Here is a 21,920-nt window from a genome sequence, read left to right on the forward strand (position 1 = left end):
GGCCTTGATTCGGGATCGCTGCACATAAAGTAACATTCAAAAATGAATTTGTCAGGTAGCGCCATCTGAGGTGGAGGAGAGATAGAATTGAGTTTGCATTTCTCAAACATCACTTTGCACTTTACAGATCAAGTACGGTGGCCACACATTAACTATTTCCATAATTTCAATAATTTCAATAATTGAATCAAGTTTATAAAGGCTGAATCTGATCCCACAGTCGCATAGCAGTTGCCAGTTTGAAAATATAATTGGTATCATTATTAATTCTTCCTTACTGTTTTCTTTCTTTTTATCAATCGCCGAGCCAGTTCCATCTGTTACAGTACGAAGGATCATGCTTTTATCACGTTTATGTTGTATTAATTTACTCAAATTAATCAAGCTTTAATTGTTTCCTTCATCAGTGTCTTAGCTCAGTCAGATAGTTTCAAACTAACATACTGCATGGGAATGCACACTGTTTGTTTCACTTTCACCCCACAATGGGGAGTCTTGTACTCTTGACAGTTGCATCGTAAATATTGAACAGAGTGATAGGCCGCCCTGATAAGGAACCACTCACAGAGAAAACCAAATCTTGCTCTTTTGCCATAAAAGACAACTTCCTGATTTAATGTGAAGGAAATAACTACGGCATCTTAGTTTTCTCATCTGAATACTTGTATGTTTAATATCTGTTGAACATATCTTGTCACCTCTTAAAACATTTTGATCTTCTTTTTCAATTTGTGCCCTTTCAATTTGGTCAATTTTTGGTGAACAGCTTGTCGCGCTTGAATGTTTGTCATCCTCCCCTTCTTGTGATTTATGACTGCATGAGGAGTCCCTCACACATTTATTAGTCTTTTGTTAACAAACGCTGTGTAAATTATTCTTTTCTTAATCCAATCAATATCCTCAACCCTCACAACAGTGTTAACAATTGTGCTAGACCTTATATCACATTTTTGGTGAGCTCAGGTATTCTTGCCTACAGGTTTAACCCATCAACTCCTTATTTCTAATCTAATTCCGTTCAGTCTAGATGTACGCACGTATTATACCGTCGACACAGCTCACATTTTATTTCCAGAACCATCAGTACTCACCACTCGAGAACAAATGCTATCTCACAACTGCCTCAAAACAAAACGTATGCGGAAAAAGTGGTCAACACCGCTTCTCTCTATCCCCTGTGATTGAAAGGGGAAAAAATGCAACAAGCTAATTCAAACCTCAAAACATCATTGTTTTTAAACTTTCACTCTACCAAAGCATACCGTCCTCACATTTCTTCCCACTGAGGCAACGATGAATTATAGACCTTGTCTTTTTTGCTATATAGTTGCCCAAGCGAGGCAGTCAAAAATCAACAGTACACAAAAACATTCCAGATTAAACGAGCAAAATAACATGCCTTCCCGCATACCCAAAAACAATTTCTAATTATTCATCGTATTGTTTACTTCATTTTAGAGCATATTTTCTCGAACCATCATAATCCTTCTAAATGTATCAATATCAATCACAATTCCATACAACACGTATTCCAATAGAATGCCATCTATCACTAATATGATTTTTGTCTCTCTCTTTCCTGATGTAAAATGTAAAATTCTAACTCACGTTACCCTCTGAAGTCTGAAACCAAATACTTTGGGACTTTTTTGGACCCAACTCGCATTTCTCTCTGTGTGAAAATGCGGTCCGTGTCCGTTTCAAAAGAATTTTGGCAGTTTTCTTGCCTTCGGGCACTTCTCTTTGCTTACAACCATACGGCCATAATATGCTAAAATTTCTTTTTGCCCAAACTTTATATTTTAATAACGTTTTAGTTCCGCCAACATCTCTTTCAGAGTAAAGTTACTCTCTTTTTATAGGCATAATTATATCGCATTATCGATTTGGTGTTTGCCATCGACGAGCATTAATCATCAACCTTATTTCGGCACCTCAGATCGAAGGCAGTTTGATTTCGAATGTCCGAGTAGGACTGACCACATTCCAACACTTCGTCCGTCCAAAGCAGAAACATATGTGTTGTCAACTTTTTATACATTCGGGGCGCCCCTAAATACTGCCTGAGATCTGCGGGCCGGAACACTCATCGCGCTACCTTTTTCCACCTTTTTCTTGTGTGGTTTTCCATCTATTTTTTTTCTTTCGGCGTCGTAAATATTTACTTGAACAAACAGTGTCGATCCTTCAACGTCTATATCAACCAATTGTTTTTTTTCTACAAATTCTTCTTCATCGAGGCAGGCTGGCAACTAATTTAAATTCCAAAAAACGGGAAGACTTTCGCAGAGCCATGTTAGTGCCTCCACCTCACTGTAATTTACATGAAATCGCAATCTCGTTTTCTTTTTATTGTTTCTATGAATTTGGTCCAGTTCTTCACCGCATAGGGCGGACTCTATAACTGGGTTCGTTCAGTAGGACAGCAATTCAAATTTACATTTGTGGTTTCTCCTTCTTCAACCCCCGATCGGGTGAGAACTTGCATATTGCATCCACAAAAGTCTGCTGTTTGAATCCCACTGTATATTATATGAATTACGACACGTTATCGCAATTCCAGTCACACTCAGTTGCGCTGACGGCGGAAACGGCCCGCGCGCGACAGACACAGTCAAGCTCGCAAGCTTTACTCACAGACCCTCATGCTCACACATTGACTCACAAAGGCACAGACACACGGACACCCAGACACAAGGATGATCAGTCCTTGTGTACCCAAAAACTAAGCTCAGTTCAGGACTCTCACTACCACATAAACTAGCTTAATTTTTTTCAAGGCTTTTCATTCTTCCAGACCTTCAAAAGGCTGTACTATCCAATCTTCCAAGACCCAAACAAATAGGCTTGTACTATCCAAAATCTTCCAAGACCCAAACAAATAGGCTTGTCCTAAAATCAGTATCCGACTGACCTTCCGTACATTTTTTTTTTCTCCATGGCGCACTGGCCCTTTAGAACGTTCTCATTTTCCTTAAATCAGTATCCGACTGACCTTCTGTACGTTCTTTCCCATGGCGTACTGGCCCTTTAAAACGTTCTCATTTTCCTTAAATCAGTATCCGACTGACCTTATGTACGTTCTTTTACATGGCGCACTGGCCCTTTAGAACGTTCTCATTTTCCTTAAATCAGTAGCCGACTGACCTTCTGTACGTTCTTTTACATGGCGCACTGGCCCTTTAGAACGTTCTCATAATCTTCCAAGCTTGGACTATTTTTATCCTAAAATCAGTATCCGACTGACCTTCCGTACGGTTTTTTCCATGGTGCACTGGCCCTTTAGAACGTTCTCTATCTTCCAAGACCAAAACAAATAGGCTTGTACTGTCCAAAATCTTCCAAGACCTAAACAAATAGGCTTGTACTATCGTTTATCAGACTGACCTCAATTTTTGGAGACGATCCTTCCGGTCCCGAGCCCGCCCAGGTTCGTTGGGATGGCGTTTGCGTCTCACCCAGCGAGCAGGCCTGGCTTCTGCCCCCAAGAAAAGGAGGTCCTCTCGAAATCTTGATGGCTTTGCCGGTGCACCGGTTCTTGACAGTCACCGTAGACCGCTCACCGCAGGAGACGCGTTGCCATCCCGGACGAGCCCCCAAAAATGTCAGATATGACAGTCAGACACCGTGGACAGAGACTAAGAACCAGAAACATTGTCCCCACTGCCGGCAGGAGACGCAGTCATCAGATGACATACGTCTGAATTCTGCGCCCCTCTGCCAAGCTATTTATTGACAGTATATGTAAATTAAAGTGATATATTAGTAAAACACACTTTTCTTGATTATAATGCCACGCCTCTGGGCGTTCTGAGCACCAACAGCTGCAAGCAGTAAAACATAAGACATTTTAATTGGTTGTCTTTTCCAAGAACTGATAAATTTGTAATCTGGCGCTTGTGCAGGATTTTAAGCCGTAAATAACTTTGGTGAAAAAGGAGTATCTCAAGCCCTAAATTCTATGCAAGGCCGGACCTTCTAGAATCTAGATTGAGACGCCAGTTCACCTTGCCGTCCGTGTCTGTTTCACTCAGATTTACTGTGGCCATCTGCGCTTTGACTGTAGGCCCATTGTTTAGTTGGTCAGCAAAGCACGGCACTTTTAAACATGATAAATTATTATTCTCCATCAAGCATTGAGGGTGATCCCGACCATAACGATTACAGAAACCCCAATGAGCTAGTGTACTCTTCAGCATCTGTGATCCTAGAGATGCTTGGCTATAAGAGCAACCATGAGAGCCATGAAATACTATCAGGTTAATTGCTCAAATAAATAAATAAATAAATACACAAGTGTTATCCTTTATGCACTTTGCACAGAAGATGAGAGAAGACATTTGTGTCTTGTTTTCGGTTGACCACAGAAAACAATTCCCACACAGCTATACTCAGCAGTCTCTTCTAAACTCTCTATGTATTCATTTTTGCTACCAGGTTTGTCAGAGGAAAGTACACACACAATGTTTGTGGAAAGTTCCAACAAGGACAGCGCTACAGTAGACCTTTTTGCACAGTCAGTCTAGCAGAATGAGCACCTCTCTTGGTTCTTCTCATCTTCAGTAAACAGCTGGAATCCATATGATATTTCTGAGCCAACTCTTCAAACACTTGTTCACAACAAACCAAGCAAAGTCCACACAGCAGTAATTAAATGTATCTTCTTTTTTTCCTTTCAGCGTTTCCCTTCGAGGGGTCGCCACAGCAAATCAATGTCCTGGGGTGGGGAACCTATGGCTCGCTAGCCATAAATGGCTCTTTTGATGATTGCATCTGGCTTGCCGATAAAACTAAATACATATTCTCGCCTTTTTGTTGTTCCTTTCGTCTTTGGGCAGCAGTTTGCAGAAAGCGCAATTTTGATTTGATGATACTGACATAAGGTGGCTGTTGATGTTCAAAGAGCAATTTTGATTGGATGATACTGACCTAGGTGGCCTTTGATGTCAAAACAGGTAAACACCCTCTTTTAAATAAGCCTGACGAGTATAAAAAGACGAGTGTCGAACACTTCAGGTTGAATGGACCGAAGGATTAGCCTTTGAGGAGAGAAAAGGTTCTGCCGTGATTCTAATTTGCAATGAAACTGTCATGATCTGGTTGGCGACCAACGGGTGGCGCTGTCAGCCCCGCCTGCACCTGCACAGGTGCCGGTCGTTTCCAATCAGTCACACTCAAAAGGACACCTGGCACGACCATTCGGTGTCGGGTAATTGTTAAATGTCATTGAATGCTGTTGGATGCAATTGTATGCACTGTATGCAGTGCACGTGTTTGTTTAATCTGGCAGACTTTTAATCTTGGTTTTCTTTTGATACTTTGTATTTTTTCTGTTCAGATGATTTTGATGTTTTACATTTTGTTCCTGCTGACCTTTAATTTAATACAATTTGTCAAACAACATCCTGCTCCCTCCTGCCTGCTTATTGGGATCCGCACCCGCCATCACCATCACGCAAGACGTGACAGAAACAATACCATGAATGAAACAGTTGAATATCAGTGGCACTTTGACAAGCCCCATGGTAATGTTAGCATCAATATACTTCTGCGAGAGCCAGCAGAAAGCAAGCGTGCAAGCTAATGAGCAGTATGCAGGCTAGCTAGAAGTAACTTCGCATATCAACCCGGCAAGTTGACTTTCATTCCGATCGTTTGGCTGGATTTTTGTTACCAATCATGAAGAACGGAAAACTATTCATATTAATGATATTATCAATAAGTTATTTTAAATAATATATTATGACATTTCTGACATGCGTGCATGTTTGCGTTCGTGCATCGAAACACATTTCTAAATTTTTTACTTCTATGGCTCTTAGTCAAAAAGGTTCCCGACCCCTGATCTAATGTATAATAAAGCATAATACCTGCGATTGGCTTGCTAATTGTTCACAGTGTCCGCCGCCTACTGCTCAAAGACTGGATCCAGCACCCCCCACTATCCGCGTGAGGATAAAGCAGTTCGGAAAATGAATGAATGAATGAATAAAAGGTTGATACTAAATGTTTTACCAACAATTATTCTTTCAGATTAACTTGCCATGGAAAAGACGGTTGGAGGATCAGATCAAGGCAGTGAGGAAAGATGTGAGTCAATTGACGGAGGCCCAGAGAGGTATGATGAAAAGGCCAGTACCCAAGAAGTACATGCAGATGTCTATACCCAAAGCGCTTGAAACTGCCAAACAAAAGCTCCGAACCTTGTCCAGTCGCCTCAAGGGGTACCTGAAAGAGAATGAGACCAAACGACAAAGCAGGCTGCTCACAACACAACCTGCGAACGTGCTAGCTCAGTGGCAGGGTTCTAATAGCAGAGCAAACCCACCAAGACTGGAAACTGAAGGTGTACGGGAGGATGACGTTGCACATAGCAGCAGTGCACAATGTCTGTCTAGCCTGGCAGAGGAGCACAGCAAGCTCCCTGAAAAGAACCCAGTTAGCGTAACAGTGGAAGCGCCTCATAACTCAACTCTCAACTCAATTTAATTGAGTCAGCGCATTCAGCCAATGCTGCATACAACGTGCAATTGGGTGTGTGTGTGTGTGTGTGTGTATATATACAGTAAAGTCTCGTTATATCGATATCGGATATATCGATAGTCCCGGTTATATCGATACTATTTCTATGCACGCACGGAGAAAATTACATGTAAACAGGGTCGGATATATCGATAGTCCCGGTTATATCGATATTTTTTCGGACTCCCTTGAATATAACGAGACTTTACTGTATATATATATATATATATATATATATATATATATATATATATATATATATATATATATATATATATATATATATATATATATATATATATATATATATATATATATATATATATATATATATGTGTGTGTGTGTTTGTGTCTGTTTGTTTTCTATCCTTTCACCCCCCCACCCCATCCCCTTTCAATTGCTGCTGTGGACTGCAAATTTCCCCATTGTGGGACGAATAAAGGTTTTCTGATTCTGATGTATGTATGTATGTATGTATGTATATATACGTGTGTGTGTGTGTGTTTGTGTGTGTGTGTGTGTGTGTGTGTGTGTGTGTGTGTGTGTGTGTGTGTGTGTGTGTGTGTGTGTGTGTGTGTGTGCGTGTGTGTGTGTGGGTATATGTATATATATTTTTTTATTCTACGGCTGCCACAGCCTCGTCCCCGGAGATGGGTAGGATCGACACCAACACCCCCTCCCGTGAATGAATGACTTATCAGTACGTCTTACTTTTCTCATGATCAAGTTATTTCGATGGTTATTGCTTTTTTTTAATAAACGTACCAACAATCAATACAGGTGTTCATCATTGTTTTTCATTCATATGTGCATATGGAGTCCAGATGCAGGCCGTTTCATTTTGCATTGCCAACATGGCAGCAAAACACGCATCCTCAAAAATGTTCACTGCACTGACAATAAAATTCTAACGGCTCTAACAATGTGATTGGATTAAGGATTTAAACAGTATTTTCAGCCATCAGTATTTTGTTTTTGACATATTTACTTTTGATGTAACTATGCAGAAAATGCTTATAAATAAATGTATTGTAATGCACTTGTTCATTTCTCTCAGTAAACGTTTTGATGTGGACAAGTTTTTGTTTTTGCTTACAATGTAGACATTTTTTGACCACTACTGCATGTACTTTTCACATATAATTTTCTGTCAAGCTCAAAGACATCAGGTGTTCAAATGATTGCAACGATTTTACATTGAAATAATTGTACTTTGCATGGTTAAACACAATGTAATTCTGGTCTGTTTTTGGGAGCAAAATTGGATCATGTTCTGCCGATCCTGAACCATTTATTTCAGACTTAATGGCCTTCTTCAAGCCTTAGTTCAAACTCTGTTCCACACAAAACCTGTTAGATGTTCCTTGCATGAAACATACATCGACACATTTTGCCACATGTACTCCCCTTTACTTCTAAAGCCTGAACCGTAGTGGATCCATAGTGCCTCTATGCATTTTTTTTGCTGATGATACCAGTGCAGCGTGTTTGACCGGAAACAAATTCCTTGTGTATTCTACATACTTGGCAATAAAGATGATTCTGATTCTGATTTCGACGTGCGGGTATGAATTGTTTTATGGCACGTCAGACAAGGTAAACATCCTTCTATGTATTTGTACGGAATGGAGAAAATGTCAACCTTTAAGATGGCCGTTGAAGGAAATAAATACATTTACAACTGTATACGATAGATCAATGGCAATGTGTTACACATCGGCAGTAGTACAGAGAGGACCAGTATTTTTTTATTGTTAAAAAGTGCTTCAGATTGAATGACTGTCTGTGTCTTTAGTGTTTTGTCAATTATTTGGTTCTTTGGACTTCAAGATGGCGCGCGAGAGTGGCTGCCTCCTGTATTTTATTCTACTTTTTCCTTTCTTTTTCCTTTCATAACGTTAGTGTTGTGTGTTTTGTCAGAGGAACGACAACCCTGCTTTACGACACTGCCGCGGCGTCATGTGGCAGTGTGGCATATGCTACAGTGTCTTCTTCTCTTCCTTTCGACTTTTCCCTTCAAGAGGTCGCCACAGCGAATCAGTGACCTCCATCTGCTACGGTGTGAATTGGGGAATTCTCCATTTTGAGACTAATAAAGGTTATCTCGTCTTAGTTTCACAATCATCGCAGTGCTGAAATGGCTTAATAACAGACCTTTGCAGACAAAGGGGTGAAGAAAAGAAAGGCTTTAATGCTTGACATGATAAAAGTAATAAAAATGAATGATGGAGAAAGGAAAAGTAAAGTTTATGCAAGAAATTGATGTAAATGAAAGTGAAGGCTGGTTGGAAGTTTCGCAATTTCTTCCCATTATTTCTTTCTACACTGTATGCTCCTACTTGTGTCGTCTTCTTTTCGGCTTTTCCCTTCAGGGGTCGCCACAGCGCATCAGTGTCCTCCATCTAACCCGGTTTAGTGCATCCTCTTCTCACACCAGCTACCTTCATGTCCTCTTTGACAACATTCATAAACTTGTAGTTGTGTGTCATAATATTGGAATAAAAATAGAGTACAAATACGTTTTTGTGTGTGTGTCTGTGCGCGCGCGTGTGCGCCCATGCGCGTGTGCGTGTGCGTGTGTGTGTGTGTGGGTGTGCGTGTGTGTGCGCGCCCACGCGCGTGTGCGTGTTTGTGTGCTTACGTTTTACATATGAGATAAAATTTGCGATCGGGAAAAGTACCCTGTTGTGAAATGTGCAAACATGATTTGAAAAAAAACATGCACGACAGATATTTGTCTGTGTAAGCTCTCAGTCGTACAGGAGTGGTCCATCGATGAGAAGGTTTCTTCAGCCGTCATCTGTACAAAAGTGAAGGTTTCGGACGTTTCGCCTCCTATCCAAGAGACTTCGTCAGCGAACTAAAGTCTGACTGGTCGTATCGGCCCCATTTATATATCCCTAATGTCCAGACCTAGTGGCGCCGGACACAGCTATGATAGGTCCCTACTCTCAGGTTGGGGGGGGCGCGGGACCCCCCCCTGTGGCCCCACTGATTGTTCCTACATTCCTGACTAACGATTGGCCTATTACCCCCACTCCCCCCGGTATCATCTCATCAGCATAACGACCCTCATCAGCATTGCGAAAGTTGCCTAACCTGTTTTGCCTGAGCAGGCTATTGTATGAACGATCCAAACCAATACTTACTTACTTTTTGACTCTAACCACCCTTTACAACATAAACTAGGAGTTATCAGAACCCTCCAGCATAGGGCTAAACTAATACCAACTAGCACTGAAGGTAGAGAAAAGGAGTCAAAACATATCAGGAGAGCACTCACTAACTGTGGGTACCCTCAGTGGTCATTCAACAAATGTCAGAAAGAAAGAATAGCGAACGAAACCAATACTCAAGATTCTAAAAGGAGAGGAGTAGCAGTACCGTACATTGCAGGAGTTTCTGAAAAATTACAAAGAGTCCTTTGGCAACATAAAATTCCTACTTATTTCAAACCGATAAACACGTTAAGGCAAAAATTAGTGCATCCAAAAGATAGGCTACCAAATGAAAAACAAAGTAATGTAGTTTATTCCATACATTGTAAGAATGAAAATTGTAAAGAGCAGTACATTGGGGAGACTCAACAAATTCGCAAAAAAAGACTTTATCAACATCGCAGGGATAATACTAGTGGGCCTCAATCGGCAGTACATTTGCACCTAAAAGCTACTAACCACTCATTTGACGACAATGAGGTTAAGATCTTAGCGAAAGAACATAGATGGTTTGAAAGGGGGGTAAAAGAGGCGATTCTTATAAAACAACAAAATCCTTCATTAAACCGGTCTGGTGGTGTGAGGTTCAATTTGGATCGTTCATACAATAGCCTGCTCAGGCAAAACAGGTTAGGCAACTTTCGCAATGCTGATGAGGGTCGTTATGCTGATGAGGTGATACCGGGGGGAGTGGGGGTAATAGGCCAATCGTTAGTCAGGAATGTAGGAACAATCAGTGGGGCCACAGGGGGGGGTCCCGCGCCCCCCCCCAACCTGAGAGTAGGGACCTATCATAGCTGTGTCCGGCGCCACTAGGTCTGGACATTAGGGATATATAAATGGGGCCGATACGACCAGTCAGACTTCGTCAGTCGTCGCTGACGAAGTCTCTTGGATAGGAGGCGAAACGTCCGAAACCTTCACTTTTGTACAGATGACGGCTGAAGAAACCTTCTCATCCACGACAGATATTGCAGCTTTGAACGTCTCGTTTTTGAAAGTGGCGAAAACCACTCACTTTACGTGATTTTACTTGGAAGATATGAACAAACACTGGTGATATTTTTGGTGGGGTCTTGAGCTTATTATCTTTACTTTTTCAAGGTTGCGTTGAACTGGTAAAATAAAAATCCCGTGACTGTAAAGTGTCCTTGAGAGTTTTGAAAGGCGCTTAGAAATTAAATGTATAATAATAATAATAATAATAATAATAATAATAATAATAATAATAATTATTATTATTATTATTATTATTATTATTATTATTATTATTATTATTATTGTAGCTGGCGGGTATCTTGTCATTGGTTGCCACGACAAGAAAAATATAATTTATTTAGACTTGTTCTGTAAAAGTGTTTAATGTTACTATGCGAAACTTTATGTGTGTGTTTTTCTAAAAACTGTCTTCGATACTTTATTTATAATGTTTGTCATTATTATTTCCGCTTCCGTGTCAGGTGTTTTAGATAAAAGCAAGTACGGCGAGACAGACGGTACGAAAGTCTCGAGGGAGACAAGAAGAGCGAGCGCTAGATAGAGAACGAAAGTCTCGAGAGAGACACAAGCAGAGTAACGAAAGTCTCGAGAGAGAGACAAGCAGAGCAACGAAAGTTTCAAGTCTACGTCGTTTATCTACTTTCGGTTAATAAGGTGCACACGGTACGTTATTAATTTCCTTATTGACTGAATGTTTTGTCGAACTTATTGTAATGTTTTTTCAATGTTCTTGATAGTTTTCACGGTGTTCAAGTATTTCACAATAAACGTTGTGACATCAGTACGAAGCGTCATCCTTGACCGGGTTAGATACAGTGAAAACGTGTGCACCTCACATTATGACAAGATACTCGCCAGTTACAATTATTATTATTATTGTTATTATTATTATTAATATTGCCATTGTATTATTATTATTTCATCTCATCTCATTTTCCATACCGCTTGTTCCTCATTAGAGTCGCGGGGGTTGCTGCAGCCTATCTCAGCTGTCTTCGGGCACGAGGCGGGGGACACCCTGAATTGGTTGCCAGCCGATCGCAGGGCACACAAAAACATACAACAGTCACTCTCACACTCACACCTAGGGACAATTTGGAGTGGTCAATCTGCCTGCCATGCATGTTTTTAGAGTGTGGTAGAAAACCGGAGGACCCGGAGAAACCCCACGCGGGTCCGGGTAGAACATGCAAACTCCACACAAGGAGGCCGGACCGGGACACGAACAGGCGACCTCTGCACTGTGAAGCCAGTGTGCTAACCACTCGACTACCGGGCCGCCTATTATTATTATTATTATTATTATTATTATTATTATTATTATTATTATTATTATTATTATTATTATTATTATTATTATTATTATTATTATTATTATTATTATTATTATTATTATTATTATTATTATTATTTGCGTCATCAGATTGTTCGCTCTTCCGCACGTTAGGGGGCGCCCTGAACTAAAATTGGTCCGGAAATCCGAAGGAGAATTTTTGTTGTTTTTTTGTATATATATCCACCGTCAAATGTGGTTGCTGTGCTTCAGCCCTCGCATCACCCAGGTCATTCGGTACTACATTTGCAAAGATAACACATTTCGTTCCTGAATGCGAAGCAGTATATTATATTTCCTTCGTGCAAACGGTTAGAGATACTTAAAAAGCTACACAGCTAAGTCTTAAGTAATAACCCGTTTAGCGGTTTGAAGCATTAATAATGCATTTTATGGTGTGCTCCCGGGGTGGCTGTCACTTGAATGGTAGAGCTCATCGTCCAGTGACCGAAACGTCTTGAGATGGAGTCCCGGCTCGGATTGTCCGCAGTTAGTGTCCTTGGGCAAGACAAAAAAAACAGTCGCCACTTGGTGTATGAATATGGTCGTGAATGGGTGAATAAGAGCATTTAGGATCTTAAGCGAATGTTAGCATGTTATGAGAAATTAGGGCCCTATAGTGATATAGATGTAGCTATAATATAATCTTGTCATTTACGATTAACCACAGTATGATATCGTTTGTGTAGAGTTTGAGTTTGTTATGTATTGGCTACCACTTTTGAACCCATGCACATCTAAAACTGGACTGTAATACTTTCAGGCTGGAAAAATAAGTAGCTTGATCGGTCCATGAAGCATAGGCATTTCTAGCAGTGACGTGCGGTGAGGTTCATGGCTGGTGAAGCACTGACGTCATCACAGTCAGATTTACAAACATGAACTCCACAGAGTAGCTTATTCACCATTTGATTGGCAACAGTTAACGTATTTTGTTTAAAATGTCATGTCAGCATTCTTTATATACTGTATACAAACTGTAGCATAGAAAAAAAGAATAAAAAAACGTTATTATCGTGTTACCTTTACTTATAAATGAAGTCCAAGTCTCTGTCTCAATGGAGATCACTGCCGGTGAAGAAAGTCGTCCTTGATCAGTCCTGTTCCGACTGTGTCCATGTTTTCAGTCTTTTGTGCTGAGAATGACTGCTCCACTGATGTTGTTGTAGCTGGAACAGTAAGCACGAGCTGGAGCAACTTTGTCGCGACAGGGATAGTTTCAATGAGATACTTCTTGGCCAAAAAGCTGGGAAGCTTTTTGGCCAACATTCATCCCTCACCGTTTGTGAGCTATACAGTCCGGTGTTGGTCTTCCTTTAATTATTATCTCCTGCTTCGATTGAAAGTCCAGTTTAGAAAATTCTTTCAATTTAGATATATTATCCACCGTTCTGAAAATAAGGCCAAGCAACATGAAAAAAATGAGCGGATGGTTGCACTTAACTTGCTAACTGTTTACTGTAGCTTGCTCTCACTAATTCTATTATTCTGCAGCCGAGGAGTCGCAAGAAGAATCTAATCAGCGCCCCCTGTCATGAGGCAGGAGAACTGTGCGCCTCACCGATGCACAGTCTTGATAAAAATAAAATAAACACTGTAGTACAGTGTTTATAATGTACAGTGACTGTACATTATATACACCAGCTAAACTGTAGAAATTTAGTTCATATACTAAAAGCTTTTGAACACTTTAATAGTGATATGCAGAGGGACAGCAATGCGGTCTCACTGCAGAGCAAGCCAGCACAGTTAGCATAGTGATTGCGCAATCCATGGTGAGGCACAGCCGGCTGCTGCCTCACCGCTCGTCTCCACTTAGTATTTGAACGGTAAACGTGAAAATTCAGCGATTTTGAAAAAAAATCCAAAAATGGTGAAGTTAAATGGAAAAGAAGGTTAAAGGACACATCACTAAAATAAATATAACTGTTTAATTTAGTTTGTCATTTGATATTTCCATGATGACAGGTGAGGCAGAGCCTCACCTGCCTATCCAGACTGCACGTCACTGATTTCAAGTAAATTCAAAGGCAAACTACCTTTTATTCTGACACTGAACGAACAACGTGCATGCAAACGGTAGTTGCTTATTTTTCATCCCTTCCCTCTCAGGACTCGTGCACGTGAAAAAAGTATTTGTTGAAGAATGGAGCCAGTTGCCTGGGAAGACACTCTTCTCTGTCAGCAGAGGAATCGGAATTTAGTTTATCCGAGAAACATTCATGATATGGGAATGGGCCCACCTCATACCCGTCACCGTGATCATGGGGTCTTTGATGGGGAGTCTCTGGAAGATAACATTGATCCAGAGTTGGCCAGAAAAAATGATATGCTTCAAAACATGGAAGAACAAATATTAAACAAGAAAGCTAACATTTTTCTAAAGACAATTGAAATGATGAAGAAGAAACTGACCCCAGACTCAAAAAATACAACTCTACAAGACAGGGTGGATACGATTTTGAAGGAGCGACATTCTCTCAACTTTTTGTCAAAGGTGAGCATTATCAGAATCAGAAATCCTTTATTTGTCCCACAATGGGGACATTTGCAGTCCACATCAGCAATTTGAAAGGGGATGGTGTGTGTGTGTGTGGGGGGGGAGTGAAAGGATAGTAAGCATATTCTAAGCATAACAAAATAAAATAAAATGTCAACTGTATACTGTGCAAATGTAAATATGCAAAACCGTTTCATAAAAAACTGTAGTGGATGCAAAGTCCACTGAGCAGGAAAACATATTACACTGTGTTGTGGGGACAATTTTAATAATAATATAATAATTTCTATATTAATTTCTTTAAATTGCAGTGCAAGACATATGGGCCACCAACTGAGAGTGATGCCTCTCCGAATCATAGAGCAGAGCAGCTGGAAGAACACCCCCTGAAGGTCCGAATTGAGGCTTTAATGAGGCATAGGTTCAGTGACCGCAATGGATTTTCATCTTCCAACCTGGTTTGTACATTTGTCAAAAAAACTCAATCTTTGGACACAAGTGCATTTACTGTATACATATTCCAAATTATTTTGTTCATGCAAATTAAAGATAAGATCAGTGGTATTGTTACATATTATTATTATAACAGTAACAACCCAATACAAATAATCACAGATAGTTCAATGTGGTATTTCAGAATCTGAGTCATCTTTATTGGTCAAGTATGTAGAACACAGAAGGGATTTGTCTTCTAGAACACGCTGAACTAGTATAATAATAAAAAAGACATGACACTAATCTTTTTTATGATGATGATACTATGTGGGACACTAATAAAGGTTAATCTTATCTAACCGAATTCCTTAATGTACGTGGTACCTCTCAGGAACAACAGTTAGACAATATGCAAAGTATCCACCAGACAGTGGTTCTATTGAATACAAAGCTGGAGCTACAGTGATTATAACGGGATTCTGCTTCATAGGTTTGGGCGAAATTGCAAAAGGGCACTATACAGTTATGTTTGGTTTACTGTACTTTACAGAGTTAATGCTCGAGGGAAGAAGCTGTTTAAATGTCTTGTAGGAAAGTCCAAATCACATCATTCTCAGCTAATGGGAATCGGAGGGAAACATTACATTTTTATTTTTTCAATCCAAAGACACAGATATACCAAAAAGAAATAAATACATACATTTTATGTGAAGCAGTATCACTTCACAGCCAATGTGGGATGATTTTGTTAGTTGTTCTGAGAAACTAAGGTGAAGCTTGCATTCTGAAATAATGATAATGTCTCCAGAATAGAATAGAATTTCACTGCCTGATGTGCAAAAATGTGTCCACTCCAGTACCAGAGTTTTTGTCATTGTCACTTGAATTCCAGGACCTACAGAATAGTGAGTTTTAGGACTACATAAACATTCAATACAGCGTTAGAAACCTTAGACTTAGAAGAGTTATTTTCTAAATTATATGGGCCTGGAGTTATATGAGTTTGAAATGAGGGAAGCTTTCCAAAATACAATGCAATACATACATGTTGGTTTTATAGGGCTTTAACGCTAAAGCTGGAAAAAGGGAAATTCTGCCCCCTTGTGGAAAAGAAAACATTGCCAGAGGCCATGGCCCGCACTTTAACGGCACCCAAGCATAAAAAAACAAATCCTGAAAACATTCGGGAATGGCACTCTATGTCATGTTTTCAGTTCCAGAGTAAATTTGTGAATGGCAGTAATGAGTTAATGTGGAAAGCGAAGATAGCACAATGGTGACATGCAATGTGTGCAAATTGGGCATTTCACATGGCGGAAGGTAGAGCTGCCTTTAACATGAGTTGGATGTCCGTGATATTGTATAATAACTACCAAGAGAGTAATTTTTACCCATGAGCTGATTTTCTGAATCCTCACTTCATACTTGTGTTGAATTGGCCATTCAGACCGATTTAGCTTTTTGACAGACTCTCATTTTTGGAAAATGTTGTCAAATAGTAAAGGAAAAAAGGGAGTGCCCTACACCAGCGGCCCCCAACCTTTTTTTTCTCCACGGTCCAGTTCAATGTCAGACAGATTTTTCATGATTTTCCCATCCCTCTAAAACACAGGTGTCAAAATTCAAGGCCCAGGGGCTAAATCTGGCCCGCCACATCATTTTATTCAGCCCGCAAAAGCAAATCAGGCATGCTAAGTGCCACGATGCTTGCTCAAGTCTGAACCACAATTTGTAATTGTCGTGTGTAAACCACAATGATAGTCGATGAGAAGGTTTCTTCAGCCGTCATCTGTACAAAGGTGAAGGTTTCGGACGTTTCGCCTCCTATCCAAGAGACTTCGTCAGCGAACTAAAGTCTGACTGGTCGTATCGGCCCCATTTATATATCCCTAATGTCCAGACCTAGTGGCGCCGGACACAGCTATGATAGGTCCCTACTCTCAGGTTGGGGGGGGCGCGGGACCCCCCCCTGTGGCCCCACTGATTGTTCCTACATTCCTGACTAACGATTGGCCTATTACCCCCACTCCCCCCGGTATCACCTCATCAGCATAACGACCCTCATCAGCATTGCGAAAGTTGCCTAACCTGTTTTGCCTGAGCAGGCTATTGTATGAACGATCCAAATTGAACCTCACACCACCCGACCGGTTTAATGAAGGATTTTGTTGTTTTATAAGAATCGCCTCTTTTACCCCCCTTTCAAACCATCTATGTTCTTTCGCTAAGATTTTAACCTCATTGTCGTCAAATGAGTGGTTAGTAGCTTTTAGGTGCAAATGTACTGCCGATTGAGGCCCACTAGTATTATCCCTGCGATGTTGATAAAGTCTTTCCAAACACGTTAAGGCAAAAATTAGTGCATCCAAAAGATAGGCTACCAAATGAAAAACAAAGTAATGTAGTTTATTCCATACATTGTAAGAATGAAAATTGTAAAGAGCAGTACATTGGGGAGACTCAACAAATTCTCAAAAAAGACTTATATATATATATATATATATATATATATATAAATGGGGCCGATACGACCAGTTAGACTTTAGTTCGCTGACGAAGTCTCTTGGATAGGAGGCGAAACGTCCGAAACCTTCACTTTTGTACAGATGACGGCTGAAGAAACCTTCTCATCGATGGACCACTCCTGTACGACTGAGAGCTTACACAGACACAATGATAGTCATTATTTTTGACTTCAGATTTGAAAACTAATTATTTATGAATTTGTTGTGCAGTCTGTATGTAATATGTAGAGGAGATGAAACATTTTAATGGCTTCCCCAAATTCATAACAGCCCTTTAGAGGGAACCGTAACCACAATGTGGCCCGCGGCAAAAAATGAGTTTGACACCCCTGCTGTAAAATAGGGGGAAAAATTAAAATGATGAATTTATTGTGAATTAACCTCAGTCAATTAATTGCGACGGATCTTCCGATCAGGATTTTTAAGCTACCGATACCATTCATTCCTGAGTGTGATCAGCTGAAACCAATAAAATGGGTTGAGTGTAAAAATGTCAATGTTACAAGTACAGCTAGAAAGTTTATTCATCCTTATTATGCAAAAACAAGCCATTGCTTCAAATTTACAGTGCAGAAAATGAGCAAAAACATAATTCAGTTTGTGTGTAGCATGTCAGAAAATAGGGTGAAATGTGGTTTGTTATTTTCACCAAAGGAAAAGTGGTAGTTGTAAATGTCTGATATGGATTAGAAACAAATAAAGTCACATTCAGAATCAGAATCAGAATACCTTTATTCGTTCCGCAATGGGGAAATTTGCAGTCCACAGCAGCAATTGAAGAGGGATGGGGTTGGGGTGGGAGTGAAGGGATAGAAAACAAGATATTCTAAGCATAACAAAATAAAAATGTCAACTGTATACTGTGCAAATGTAGATGTGCAAAAACCGTTCTATAAACAAGACTGTACATAGTGCAGAATCAAGAAAAAAATTCACATAACTATCTATTCCAACTGCAATGCAACAATATTAAAATATGTAATTAGGATACACAGGAGTTGTTATATTTCTGTGGCCAATCTTGCTGGAGTATGACATTACAAATTTTATGATTCTGTTAAGTATAATTATAATTAAGAAAAGTTGTACAAATAAAATAAGAAGTGTGCATCTGAACTCCGGATGTACCCAAGTAAATGTGTAGAAGAAATATGACGTGGCATCACTCCATAGCATTCTGCTATACAGTAATCATGTGAATAACGAAAGATATACCTGGCTGATTATTGAGATTACAAGGATGATCAAACTTGAATGGATGGTACAGACAGCAACTACCACCCATTCTGATAATTTTCACAGTCTAGGAAAGTTTCAGAAATTGATTCTGAATTTAGAGCAAAGGCGTTAGATGCTAATACCGCTCCCAAAAACAGCAAATGGAACGCTTATTTGTTGAAAATAACCGGTAGCTTGTTCAATAATCAATCAATTTTCATAAGGTTGACTTCAGTCTTGTGAATAGATTGCACCACATTCCCGAATTCAGTGAGCCATTCTTGGTATCTTACTTCTTTCAGATTTATGTACATATTTATTTAATCTGTTAAGTAATTAATGATTACGTCTCGACTTTTCCCAGGCCCCCAATTGTGACATGGCCACCACAACTGATACCAAAACTCCTCCCAGTCCAAGCATTACTTCAGAAATCCAGGAAGAGACCCATTCCAACAAAGGCTTTGAGCGCTTCCTCAGCTTGCTCAACAGGGGAGTTGATATGGACTTGCTCAATAGGATTGCCAGTGATAACAGCGAAGATCATCATTTAGGAGTGCAGCTTTTCAACAGTCAGTACCCCTATATGGCGGATGATTCAGATCGGCCTCTTTCCCACAAGAGCCATCGGTGCAACAGTGAACCGCAGCTACCAGAAAATGCTGGAGACAGGATAGCACTCTCCACTAACGAGGAGCATCCCTCACCCCTGGACAATGACAATCACCATTCCTCAGGTTCTAGTAGTGGATCCACATCTCCCTCGTCGACAGTGGAGCAAACCGAGATCAAAGGAAAAGAAATGGTGCAGGTCGATGAGCGGTGTGAACAGCTCCAGAACATTCTAAACACGTTGGGTTTGAGCTTGGAAATAGAAGACTTCAGTAAACTAACAGATCGGACTCAAGAAAGGTTATATGGGAAAAAGATTCAAAGAGAGCCTGTGGAGCAGCAGAGTCATATTTGTCAAATCAATTCACAAGTGACTACAAGCGGACCCTGCATACTTGACAGGAATTCCACTCCCTCCTCCTCATTGTCACCTTCAAAAAGCTGTAGTTTAAGTCCCTCAAGCAGAAATCTCTCTCGCAGCAGGGAGTCTCAGGATCCTCACAAGAAAGATGCATTGGTAGCATGCGGTGGCGCAAGAAAAAGCAAAGAGAAATTATCACTTTCCTCAACAATCCAAGATGACACACCAGTGCGGAAGACTGTTGAAAAAAAACAAATTGCCAACATCTTGAATAAAATCCCTGTGGTCCCTTCCCATTGTGAGACTCCTACTCCGTTTACTTTCCCAGATTACAGTTTTCCCAATTTCTCTCACGACCATTCCTTCTCCAGCCACGACACCATTTCTTATTGGAAGAGCCCTCCGGATGCCTGTGTCACCCCATATTATCCCAGTTATTATCCTGATTCAACCGACACCTATGACTCCCACGCCACTATTCCTTCAAGAAGACAAAGACCCCGCTTCATTCAAGAGGTTCCCATTGAGAATCCAGACCTGTCAAAAAGTGAAGGTCAATTGGGCTCCGTGTCTCGTCCGAGGTATCTGCAGGTGGTCAAGATGAAGCCACAAACGGGGGATCAGAAAACGTTAGTGAATGGGGAGCAATTCAAGGAAGAGAAAGCCAAAAGGCTAAAACTAATAGACGAACAGGAGCGAGATGTGCAGATGCTGAGGACTCATCGAGAGATGCAAGCTTCTTGGACAAAGGCAGAAATGCCCAGGAATATTCAGGAAGATAGCGCAAAGACAAAACCAACACCAACAGAGGAAGCAAACTGGAGAAAACAGGTACAATATTCTCAAATATACTTCCAGTTGAGCACGTTGTATCAAAAGGCAAAATTAATCATTTTGGAAAATAACTGGCTTTGGACATAATTGTGAAAGAAATGGAAAAGACAGCTGTTTGTCAGAACACTCAACATGTTCAGCTTCACCTCCAAGAAACACAATGTGCAAATGCAAAACAACATTGCTCATTTTCTTGAAGCTTTATCTGTTCGGTAACTAGACAACCCTAAATTGAAAGGAGTTTTTTTTTTTGCATTTTGTTCCCCTTGCATGCGTTTACTACTAATTTTAATAATGTTTGTGTTTCTTTTTCTTTGTCATATTTTTCAAATCAATTCACAAAATGCAACTGGCACTGTTGATATGGAGCAGAAGAAAGAAGGGAAGGAAAAAAATGTCAGAATGTTTATGCATTGCTAAAATAATTTTGATTTGTTGTTTCTGTTGTCCACACTTTCTTTTCACTTTTTTGTAGTTGGAAGCCTTTAACCAGATGTCAAACAAGTGTCGTGCCCAATCAAGTCCCTGACACACAGGTAAGCAATGAACATACTGTACTTCGATGAAAAGGTTTCTTCAGCCGTCATCTGTACTTCTTTGAAGGTGTCGGACGTTTCGCTTCTTATGAGGTGTGGGGCATTCAGGCAATCCTTTAGTCAGAACAATAGGAGCAATCAGTGGAGTGGCAGGGAGTAGTCCTCTGCTCCCCCCAACCTGAGAGCAGGGACCTATCATAGCAGAGTCCGGCACCGCCGTGTCTAGACAGTAGGGACATATATAGAGGGCCTAAACTACCAGTAAGACTCTTAGATAAGAAGCGAAACGTCCGACACCTTCAAAGAAGTACACATGACGGCTGAAGAAACCTTTTCATCGATGGACCACTCCTGTACGACAGAGCTTACACAGACGAACATAATACAGTACTGTAAAATTGCTCTTCAGATTGATTACAAAGATCTTTGATCAAAAATGCTCCTTAAATGCGGGAAAAAAGTTATTTTGAGCCTTGTGCTCATGTTAGTAAGATGAACTGATTTTCAAAAGTAATGTGCAGTATGTGATGATCATAGAAGTTACTGATCAAATTGCATGTAAATTATATTATTATTATAGCGCCTTAAAACCTTTTGTGAAAAAAATCAACAAGTGATGTACAGTTTTGGGGTCAGTGTTTTATTGTATATTCCAAAACAATGATATTGAAGGGACCAAAGGGGAATTTATAGTTTGAATTTGAAATAGATTTTTGGTGCACCTGACACTTCGTATGTCAATATTGTCAGAAGCGTTTTTACAAGAAATGTATTTCTTGTAAATGTGATCTTTTAATTGTGTTACCTGAATATGACTAACTAACAT

General features: G+C 40.2%; 1 protein-coding gene across 8 annotated transcripts in view; it reads left to right on the forward strand.

Annotated features, from left to right (window-relative positions):
* The first annotated feature begins 12,193 nt into the window (after positions 1 to 12,193).
* The window catches only part of LOC148892199 (uncharacterized), a 53,517-nt gene continuing 43,790 nt past the window's right edge, over positions 12,194 to 21,920 (forward strand). For 5 of the 8 annotated variants that reach the window (XR_016116222.1, XM_089006054.1, XM_089006051.1 and 2 more), the window contains exons 1-5: positions 12,220 to 12,310; positions 14,186 to 14,570; positions 14,885 to 15,031; positions 19,116 to 20,555; positions 21,034 to 21,094. Coding sequence is in view for 7 of the 8 variants with exons in the window: in XM_089006054.1 (XP_088862180.1) it covers positions 14,220 to 14,570; positions 14,885 to 15,031; positions 19,116 to 20,555; positions 21,034 to 21,087 (1,992 nt within the window). In the remaining variant the exon portion in view is untranslated. Of the gene's footprint in view, positions 12,563 to 14,185; positions 14,571 to 14,884; positions 15,032 to 19,115; positions 20,556 to 21,033; positions 21,095 to 21,920 lie in introns of all 8 variants that reach the window. The other 3 variants (XM_089006049.1, XM_089006048.1, XM_089006050.1) reach the window with 3 other exon arrangements.

This window comes from Hippocampus bargibanti, linkage group LG10 (genome assembly GCF_051943395.1).
Source record: "Hippocampus bargibanti isolate YZ-2025 linkage group LG10, ASM5194339v1, whole genome shotgun sequence".
In the NCBI taxonomy this organism is placed as follows: Eukaryota; Metazoa; Chordata; class Actinopteri; order Syngnathiformes; family Syngnathidae; genus Hippocampus; species Hippocampus bargibanti.